The sequence below is a fragment of the Lissotriton vulgaris genome, chromosome 11 (assembly GCF_964263255.1).
Source record: "Lissotriton vulgaris chromosome 11, aLisVul1.2, whole genome shotgun sequence".
Classification (NCBI taxonomy): Eukaryota; Metazoa; Chordata; class Amphibia; order Caudata; family Salamandridae; genus Lissotriton; species Lissotriton vulgaris.
The window spans coordinates 425,303,915-425,315,547 of NC_141699.1; the positions used below are offsets into that span (position 1 = coordinate 425,303,915).

General features: G+C 44.1%; 1 protein-coding gene across 1 annotated transcript in view; it reads right to left on the minus strand.

The window, feature by feature from the left end:
* The window catches only part of CDS2 (CDP-diacylglycerol synthase 2), a 407,465-nt gene extending 396,101 nt beyond the window's left edge, over positions 1 to 11,364 (minus strand). The window contains exon 1 of the mRNA XM_086943509.1: positions 11,170 to 11,364. Within this exon, the coding sequence (XP_086799635.1) occupies positions 11,170 to 11,220 (51 nt within the window). The 5' untranslated portion in view covers positions 11,221 to 11,364. The remainder of the gene's footprint in view (positions 1 to 11,169) is intronic.
* Between the last annotated feature and the right edge of the window lie 269 nt (positions 11,365 to 11,633).

Sequence of the window (11,633 nt, forward strand, 5' to 3'; positions counted from 1 at the left end):
GGCCTCGCTCTTGTGATCCTTTTATTACTTGTTTCCTATTTCTCCTCAATCCCTTCTACGTTCTTCCTACTCTGTCTTCACTTCCCCCGCTCTCTCTTGCTTCCTTTCCCCACCTTTCCTCCTAACATTCCATGTTGTGCTGCTTGTGTTATGTTGTTATATTATACAACGTTATGTAATTTTGTGACACACTTGTATGTAATGTTGATTTGTGCAGCGCTGTCAGTATTTCTGCTCCTACACAATGTTTGCTCCTGTTCCCTCTCTCACCTTCCGCTCAATCACCCCTCTCTCTTTTCCATACGTCCTCTGCCTACTTTCTCTAACTTCTCCGTTCTCTCCCTCGCACTTTTATTTTCAGTCCGTCACTCACTACTTTCATCTCCTCGCCTCTAGCCTCATTCTTTCCTCCTTATTAATTTATTTTCGTCTTCCTCATCCCACTTTTCTGCTCTTCGACTCTCCTTTCTCACTTAATCTTGCAGTTCCTCTCGGTTTATTTCCTCTTTGTGGTCGTTCCTTGCATAGACTACCCACATAGCCTCTCCTTGCTTTCCCTCATCTATTACTCCACTGCTTGTCTGTTGTCTTTCATTCTATTTCCAGCGGTTTTGTCTGTCCCTGTCCTCTGTCTTTTGTGGTGCCTAGCCTGTTCACTCCTTTCTCTCTCCTCGTAATGTTACCTCTCTCTGATTTTTTTCTCCTCTGCCATCCCTCAGTTCTTCCCTGCTGTCTCCTCCCCCCTGTCTTCTACAGGTATGTCTCTCCCTTCTTCTCCGTCCACCCCTTCTGTCTCCTACATGGCGGCCCTCTCCCAGCTCTGGGTCGTTAGCTGAGCTCCATTCCTTCTCTGCAGTCTTCTTCTCTCTACCGCCCACCTTGCCTCTCCTCCCCCTCTTTCCGGTGAGCTCCACTCGGTCTTCCCTTCTCTCTCCTACAGATCTGTTCTCTTCTTTTTTTGCATTGACTACCCACGTAGCCTCTCCTTGCTTTCCCTCAACTGTTACTTCACTGCTTGTCTGCTATCTCTCATTCTATTTCTAGCTGTTTTGTCTGTCCCTGTCCTCTGTCTTTTGTGGCGCCCCGCCTGTTCACTCCTTTCTCTCTCCTCGTAATGTTACCTCTCTCTGATTTCTTTTCCTCCTCTGCGATCCCTCAGTTCTTCCCTTCTGTCTCCTCCCCCCTGTCTTCTACAAGTATGTCTCTCCCTTCTTCTCCGTCCACCCATTCTGTCTCTTACAGGGCTGCCCTCTCCCAGTTCTGGGGTCCTTATCTGAGCTCCATTCCTTCTCTGTAGTCTTTCTTCTCTCTACCGCCCACCTTGTCTCTCCTCCTCCTCTTTCCGGTGTGCTCCACTCTGTCTTCCCTTCTCTCTCCTACGGATCTATTCTCTCCCAGCTCTCTGTTCTTCGAGGTGATTTTACTCCCTCCCTGTTGTCTTCCTGTTTCTCTCTCCTTTATATTGCCTTTCCCTGCTCTCTTTCCTCTGTTGTGCTCTGCACCTCCTCTGTTGTCTTTCCTTCTCTTTATCTTCTTAAGCCTTCTTCAGTACTGTCTCGCCCTTTTTTAGGTTTCACTTAAAGAGAGCATGCGCTGTCAGCGAAAACAATTATCCTAAAAAGGGAGCTTAGAGCCCGCCCATTACTTACCTCTATTTACCATTGGTAGACTCCCACGTCATTCTTGCTTCTTTGCTTACCATTTGTCAGCTGCTCCTCCTGGAACCCTCACATCCCTCACCCTCACATCCCCTCACCCTCACATCCCCTCACATCCCCTCACCCTCACCTCCCCTCACGCTCACATCCCCTCACATCTCTTCACCCTCACATCCCCTCACCCTCCTTCACACCCTAACCCTCACACCCCCTCACACTCACACACCCTCACTCTCACACACACCCTCAACCTCCCTCACCCTCTCACCCACCCTCACCTACCCTCTCACCCTCACCCACCCTCTCACCCTCGCACACCCTTTCACCCTCACACACACCCTCACACACACCCTCACCCTCTCACCCTCACACACCCTTTCACCCTCACCCACCCTCACCCCTCAACCTCACACCCCACACCCCCACACCCTTACACCCACTCACCCTCACACCCCCTCACCCTCACATCCTCACACACCCTCACCCTCCCACCCACTCACAGACCCTCACCCTCACACCTCCTCACCCTCATAAACCCTCACCCTCACACACCCTCACCCTCACACACCCTCACCCTCACACCCCCTGACCCTCTCACACCCCTCACCCTCACACACCCTCACCCTCACACACCCTCACCCTCACACACACTCACACCCCTCACCCTCACACACCTTCACTCACACACCCTCACTCACACACCCTCACTCACACACACCCTCACCCTCACACCCTCTCACCCTCACACACCCTCACCCTCACACACCTTCACATCCCCTCAGCCTCACACACCCTCACCAGCATAGCATTACAAAACATAGCATAGCATAACAAAACACAGCATAGCATAACAAAAAAAAGCATAGGATAGCAAAACATAGCATAGCATAACAAAACAAAGCACAGGATAGCAAAACAAAACATAGCACAACAAAACAAAACATAGCATAGCAAAACACAACATAGCATAACAAAAACATCAAAACATAGCATAGCGTAACAAAACATAGCAAAACAAAGCATAGCATAACATAACAAATCAAAGCAAAACAAAACAGCATAGTATAACAAAACATAGCATAGCATAACAAAAACATAGCATAACATAACATAAAACAAAGCATAGCATAACAAAACATAGCAAAACACAACAAAACATAGCATACATAACAAAACATAGCATTGCAAAGCATAGCAAAACATAGCATAGCATAACAAAACACAACATAGCATAGCAAAACAAAGCTTAGCATAGCATAACAAAACATAGCATAACAAAGCATAGCATAGCATAACATAGCATAACAAAACATAGCATAGCAAAACAAAGCATACCATAATAAAACACAACAAAACATTGCATAGCATAACAAAACATAGCATAGCATAACAAGGCATAGCATAGCATAACAAAACACAACAAAACATAGCATAGCATAACAAAACAAAGCATAGGATAGCAAACCTAAACATAGCATAGCATAACAAAACAAAGTATAGAATAGCAAAACAAAACATAGCATAGCATAACAAAACATAGCATAACATAACAAAACATAGCATAACAAAACACAACACATAGCATTACAAAACATAGCAAAACACAACAAAACATAGCATAGCTTAACAAAACACAACAAAACAAAACATAGCATAGCAAAACAAAACATATAATAGCATAGCAAACATACCATACCAAACACAACAAAACATAGCATAGCATAGCATAACAAAACATAGCATAGCATAACAAAACCTAGCACAGCAAAACAAAGCATAGCATAATAAAACACAACAAAACATAGCATAACAAAACATAGCATGGCATAACAAAGCATAGCATAGCAAAACATAGCTTAACAAAACATAGCATAGCATAACAAAACACAGCATAGCTTAACCTCATAGCTGCTATTACACATTCCTCCCCAGTGCTGCGCTGTCCATTAGAACTAGTGCTGAATGGACGTTCAATGGTCGTGCGCAGCACTGGGGAGGTAGTGCTGCCGTCGGCCAATGCACCGAGGCTGCACTTAAGGGGATAACAAATCAAAGCATAGGATAGCAAAACATAGCATAGCATAACAAAACAAAACATAGGATAGGAAAACAAAACATAGCATAGCATACAGCATCACTCCGCACCACCACAGAATCACTCAGGGGCACCACAACATCACTATGCGCTACCACAGCATCACTGAACGCCACAGCATCACTCGTTCGCCATCACAACATCAATCAGCGCTACCACAGCATCAATCTGTGCAACCATTCAACATCTGGTTCAAATATGTTTTCTCAATGTTTCAAGCTTTATTACAAGTGTAACAAAAAGATGTTAATATTTCACTTCTGTTCTTGGATTATCGTCACAATAAAATACACTGAACATAATCTTCACAAAAGTTATTTACAAAACTTTAAGCTATTGCCATTATAAATTACAATAACTTTTATTTAAGTATTAATTATTGGAAAAAAATTAAAAGCCATTGTTATTTGTAATATCAATACATGTAAGTCACATAAATACAACACATATTGCATTACAAATGCTATAGGTGTCAAATTTGCGAAAGTTATAACTATTGGCATAGTAAATGACAAAGCTATTAATTTCGCTATTTTGAAAAACAAAACATAAATAAACAAGCATTTACAATGCAATGGTCTCGGCATTATTAAAGGTAGAGCTATTGGCATTGCTCATGACATTTCTTTTTTTTTTTTTAAATCGTAAATAAATGGCATTGTCATTTATATTACCAATAGCTTAATCGCTTGCATATGCGAGACCTATTGCATTAGCACCCACACACAGAGTAAGTAGTAGAGTAGTAGAGTGAGCAGTTGTTAGTGAGTAGGAGAGAGTTATTAGTAAAGAGAGTATTAGAGAGCGAGTAGTAAAAAGTGAAAGAGTATTAAATAGTGAGAGAGAGAGTAGTAAAGAGTCCTAGAGCCACACACATTTACATGCACAGCCACACCCTTACATATACAAAGTGTATTTTTTGTTTCAGTAGTAAATAGTGAGTAGTATAGAGTAACTAATTATGAGTGAGTAATGTTGAGTAATAGAGAGTGTGTGTGAGAGATAGTGTGTGTGTGAGAGAGTGTGTGTGAGAGAGTGTGAGAGAGTGTGAGAGAGAGTGTGAGAGAGTGTGAGAGTGTGAGAGAGAGAGAGAGAGTGAGAGAGAGAGAGAGAGTCAGAGAGAGAGAGTGTCAGAGAGAGAGAGAGTTTGAGAGAGAGTGTGAGAGAGACAGGAAGGTGCACTAGCCTACAAAGACCTGGCAAACTTGTAATGTTTTGAAAGTGTGATCCTATAGGGTTTGGGCATGAGCCATTAAGGTTGGGCGTGGCTTTTGAGAGTTGACTTTGTCAACGCAGCTCAGGAACTACAGTTAACAACCCCAACAGAACCACCAAAAGTACCCGATGCTGCCTCCCATGGAAGCTGAAAACACCGCACTGAGTTACAACAGTGCAGAGCTACCACCAAGCACCAAGACCATGTCCAGTCAGTAAGGGTGTACCGGGTGATGAGCACAATGCTTGGGCAAAGGCCACGGCAAGCAAAAACTAGATATTGACTTATTGGGCACACAGCATGGCCAAAGGCAACACCCTGCAACCATAGTCTGTAGGGCACACCCCGGCCTTCCAGAGAGGTGCAAAACTTGATCTGGGTGTAGAATGTGGTCCAAGGCTACAAATGGTAGCCAGGGTGCGCTGACCATGGTTAAAGGGCATAGTTTTGGGCTCTGAAAACAGGGAGATCAGATGATGGTCAGCGAACACCACTCGCATCGCAGTCTTCACCCCACCAATTTTCAAAGGTTTGGACTGTAACCATAGCATCACTTCAAATTACGCTTTTTTAGGCAAATATGTTACATATGTTGGTTACTAAATCTAAGTAAACCACCATAACGTCCCTTAGCAAAAGTTTTTCATTGGGTATGTGTGTATCTTTCTGCCTTCTCTCCCTGGTGGGCGACCTACATCTAAGCTATCCTTCAAAAATATGTGGGTAGCGATTTAACCCCCAAATTTGTTGCAGGTTTGTAGAAGGAGGGCTGTATAAGTTATAGAGTTGCAAAATAACTTTCTTGAAATTTGCATAGGCAAAACATATTTATATGTTTACTGTGTTTATAGACTTCATGTCAACCTGAATCCTCAAAATCTGCTTCATGTGAGTGATATACCGAAGGCTTGTCAGCCAAAAAACAGCAACATTGCATGAAGAAAGACTGAACCAATGACTAACATCAAGACACAGGAGCATTAGAAAGGCCCTAGGAAACAAAAACAAAATCAAACAAGCTGAGGGGAAGAATTCAAAACAAGAAATGTGGTGGCAGGAGTTATGCAGAGATGTGGAATGAGGAAAATGAAACCTCTTAGGAGATGGGCTGAAAACATCCGAAATTATAAGTCCAATAGATGAAAACACAACAGAAACAGAGAGAGAATACAAGAACATAAAAGACAAAGGAGTCAAATGAATTTTACACAGCATGTAAACATAAATCTTACAGAGAAGGTGCGTGTGGCATGTCCAGTCCTACACATACACGTACTCTGCACTACTGTAATCTTCGCCTACTTCAAATACGCACTGCGCGCTCAGTGAAAATGCCTGAATCTCCTTGCGGTCTGACGAGGAGTCTGAAAGACACCAGCGACAGCAGCACTCACCATCCTCTCACGGCAGCACTCACCGTCCTCTCACGGCAGGCCCTCACTGGCTCGTTGCAGCTGCACTCGGAGTCCCTTCTCCCCAGAACTCGTCAGCTGCACTACACGGAGGTCTATGAGACAGGCCACGTCTATCTCACCTCCCTGCTAAACCATGCCCACAGGCAGCAGCCGGCCACCTCCACCCCACCCTCATTAGCAGCCTCCACCCTGCTCACCCCACCGCCGGCCTTTTCATCTGCAGCCCGCCCACCCCCGCTGCCAGCCCACCGTGCCCCCTCCCGGTCCCAATACAAACACCAAACTGGCAATTACATCCCTCGGGGCGCTGATGAGAACTATGTGCAGGTTGTTCCAAAACGGGATCTCTGCCTTGACACTGGGGATCAATTTTAGAATTCCGCACCTCAGCAAATTGAAGGAAATTTGACATTTACTTTTTTAGTCCAGCTTCGTAATACTTCATACATCGGGGACAATGTTATTTTGTCTGCACATAAACGTTTTAGAAGGAGGCTCGTGGAAGGAGGCTCATGGAAGCAAGCGGATGGATGCAAGGGCCGGACGCGGTCGGGCAGAAATAGCTGCTGCAAAGCTCCGACATTTTCGGAATCGGGGCCTTATTTTTTGTTGAGTGACGGATGACGTCACGGTGAGAAAGAACGCAAAAAACACGCCCCCCGAATCCGAAAAAGACGGGTCTTAAAGGGAGTGACGCCCCTCTCCTCCAATGGCTGGCCAGCATGTACGAGGCCAGCCAATGGAGAAGAGGGGCGGGATCAAGCCCCCTAACTAAAAAACATTAAATATTCGGACCGAACTGCGCAAGCGCAGCCCACGGTCCTCGACCTAAAAATGTGTCATTTACAATACCAATAGCTCAAACTTTCCTAATGCGAGACCTATTACATTGCAAATGCCTGTTCTCAATGTCATCTTTCTAATTCTTCTGTCCCCAACCTCTAGATAGTAGGGTACAAAATATTCTACAATTGCATTATTTCTCTTACTACCATCAACATTCGCTTTGTGATTTATTGTGAATTTAAGGGAGTATTGACAATAAATTGTGATCAAACTATTCTTGTAAATCTTTACCTACTTGTCCTAATTTGCTCATATGGATGACACGCTGGGATCTTACACTTGGCTGTTATGTTTTCCTTCATTGTTTTGTTCATTCTTAAAATGTGTTAAAATTATTTGAAATCCCTCGGGATTCCTACACTAGGCGATATCCTGCAGGGTCTCACCTCAGATCATTTCAACACCTGCAAAACAAGTTTCTGCAACACAAGTCGCAGTTCTACAAATATCTACAGCGGATGCATGCCCTGACCCCCCTGATTCATCTGCTGGTCAAACAACCAGAATATCACCCCCTAGAGGGCCGTCTCCTGATGGGAGATCTGGTAGCACAAAAAGTACGACAAATATACCAGACCCTAACAACTCACACCCAAACCACATTACACAAGACCAGGGAGGCATGGGCGATAGATTTGCCAATCCATTACAGATTATGACTGGACCGAGGCGCTTTCCAGTCCCCGGGGTGCTGTTGTTTCCACACAATACTGCCTTATTCAGTTTAAATACCTTCACTGTGCATATTATACAGGGTTTAGTCTGTGAAGAATAGGTGTCATCCAGTCCCCCATATGCCTTAGCTGTGGGGACACAGAAGGCACATTCCTACATACGGTCTGGAGCTGCGAGGCACTACAACCATATTGGTGGGAAATCTTGTCCTGCCTGGGCCGTGTCCTGTCTTGGGATCTCCCACTTGACCCCAGGCTGTTTTAACTCCACAGGACTGAGGAGATTGGTGGGAATCGCTCCAAGCAACACTTACTGTTCCTGGGCCTCACACTGGCCAACAGGGACATCGCTCAGGCGTGGAAGGCGACCTCCCCGCCGATGGTGGTTCTACTATGTTTAAGACGAGTAACTCTGGAGTTGATACACATACAACTAATAATTTGCGTATGAGGGACTTTTGTGATGATCTGTGCTACATTTCTGTTGTTAGGCAAGCTGTATGGCAGGCCATTTTGTTGAGGTATTCACAAATATGGTACTTTCTACATCAAATTGTATTTGCAATGTTTGCTTTGGGCATTGCCCATCCCGTACCTTGGAAAATAAATAAAATCTGTATTGAAAAAAACTATTTGGAATCAAAAACAAACAATGAGGGATGAAGATCATCTTAGGATATGTATATATTAAAAAATATATGGTATGTTTCTATACAGCGCAGCAGTTGTATCTGTGAACAAAAGACAAGTACATTAAGCTGAGATTTTACCTGCTTCTGCTTTCCCAAGTTCCAAAACAAACTACACCCAATTTACTGCCTGTGGGCACCATAAATTCACTGAAAACCCATAATTCTCTGAAACATCCATGCTCAGGAAATCCATAGGAACAAAGTTGTGCGTCAATCCTATAACATATGTCCTAGGTGGGTATCAGCCCACTAGTGCTGGCAGAAGGTGAGGCGCTCATGGAACTCATGTTGTCAATTGGTGCACTCATAGTTAGGGGTGAGGGAGAGAATCCTACATTAGTGATAAACAATGCTGTTTGCTGGCCTTTAGGGGTGAGACAAGCTATACAGGGGCTAGGTACATAGTGGGAGAATGGTTATAGCAGTCTAGCAAGCCCATTTTGGTTTAGTACTTTGTTGAATGGTCTAATGCTGGGGTACCAAGATTTCAGTGAGTGTTCAATAAGAGGATTGGCTGCATAACCTTCCTAAAAAGGTGATGTATTTTGAATATGATTATGATCTTTCGATAACTGTTTACTGTATTCCTGAATCTAAGATATTCCATTGCAATTAGTGCGAAGATACACAGTATGTTAAAGTATGTGGTTAAGGAGTGGTGTAGTTTGCATGGCAAATCAAAATAAGTTGAAAGCCCTGAGAGCAATGCATGTTTGCATGCTTGGAAGCATAAGAGAGGGCCTGCAGAGCATAAAATAAACATCCAGAACACAGATTGTATTCACTATTCAAACAAAGGGAAGCCCAGTGGATAAGCAATGTCGCTCAGCACTACAAGGAATCAGATACAGTTTTCATTTGAATTAAATTAAGAACTCTTTCGGATAACCTAGACTTAAATTAGAAATAAATCATATGTGATGCCCCACATTTTTCAATTATGTTATTGACCTTGGAATGCCCTACTCCTGTCAGGAGCGGATTACTGAGACATATGCGATGGGATAACAGAGAGAGAATTCAGTCGCAACCGATCTACTTCTATAGCAACGCATTTGCTCGATTACGTACCCTCACGTGGGAAATTCTTACTCTTATATCTTCAAGTGTTCACACATGTTGAGATCAGAAAGGGCAGTATGTGCTGCAAAGTTATTACGGCTATGAACAAAAAAAAGATGTGTCACATTGCACCTTGGGGTGAATGATGGAGGCTCGCGAAAAACAGGTCCGGGCGCGAGTTTTTCTACTCATCTTCATTTTCATTGGACAACTGCCAGACCTCTGAGGTGCAACTGTGAGGAGTCGTTCGAACGCAGCTGTCATTGGGACATGCAGGGTATATATTTGTTCTGTTTTTCAGAGAAGCGCACTGTAAAAGTGTTCAAATTAAAATGTTCAGTTAAGCTCAATGGCATTTCTGCTTTTCAAGAACAGTGTTTTATGTCGCAATCGCAGGCGAGGGCACAGTTACTTCACAAACACCCTTTTCTCTTAATGAGTGAGCTTGAAAAAAGAAGTGAAAATCAATGATCCAAAAAAGTCGAGTTGAAACGTGACCTTAACTTGCGGACCTAGCGCCATCACATTTAGACAGGGGGTGCATAGGGGTAAGCCTCGTGTACTCATAACACACACGTAGTTTATGACCACTCATGAAGAAGAAAAACAAATACTATTTATTTCAACAACTTCGGGCAAGAGCAGTCCGTTGCAAATCATCGGTAATGGTAAATGAACAGTTTCTGCTATGTTGCACCTTACAGCGATGGGGTTAATACTTTGTTATTGGTAGCGAAAATCAGTGCTGTGTGTCCAAAAAGAAGGCATGGAAGGACCTACATCCACAAAAGTTTGTAATCCTGCCAGTGTAAATCGCACCACTTGGACCATTTCCACAGGGCACTGCTCCAGATGTATCCAGCAGCGTGCAGTTGTAAACCCCCATCTCCCCCAATTCACTACCAGAAAGAGTTTGCAATTATGTATGGATACACGATATCCCCACTGATTAGAAGCAGAGTCATGTGTGCATTACATACATCTAAATTGCAGCGTTTGGATAATCAAAGTTGAAAATCTCCCAGCGACCAAAGGAGACGCACTCCCATCCCTATGCTTGTTACTGCCATTGCTGTATGCGCAGTCTGCAACACTGCTCAGAGCTTCTGCAAAAACGGACGCCCTAAAAAGGTGCGATAAGGGAGAGGCGATGTTGCGCGTACACTGGACACAGGTTCGGTGCTCATGCAAGAGTACAGAATGAGAAGGGCCAGCAGTATTATTTAAATAATGCTTTTCAGAGACAGCATTTACAAACATCCAATACTTTTGGTGAAACGACAGTGATGTGCATGTACTAGGCGCAGCTTAGGCTGCAAAACAAATCCAAAATTGCAACCAAAACATCATTCGGCTAGTCGATGGTAATTTGCACACATAAATTATAAAATTACTGAGAGCCAGGGACGTTGATTCACTGGATAGAACATCACAGAAGGGGGATTCCCCAGCTCTTCATAGTAGCTGCAGGATAACCCTAGCTTTCTTACCGACGCCCACCCCTTGCTTACCTGCTCTTCTGCATCCTGCTCCCTGCTGATCCGCTGTCTCACCTCGGTCATTTTGGACCCTCGGTGCACAGAAAGGAAAATACAGAGATTTGCACTTCGTGCACCAACCCTGCTCCTTCAGCAGTAGCACCCAATGCTCGGTTTCTACTCTGCGGCTGCGCGAAACAACATTGTGATGTCATTCAAATTGTCACTGTTCCTAAGGGGGTCGGGTGGTGGGAGGGTGGGGGGGAGGGAGGAGAGATAGAAACTGAAGACAGACTGAAAGCTCTGCGAACCGGCCATCTTCACAAGGACGAAGGCGGCGGAGCTCATCACATTGACGGTTTATTATCGTTTCTGCAACGCAGCCGGCACGGCTATATAGAAACATCATATTTGCGATATTTTTTCAATGTCTTTCTTCGATTAGAGTGGAATGCTAAAGACAATCTCCGCTATGGTAGTTACATTTCTGAAGTCCA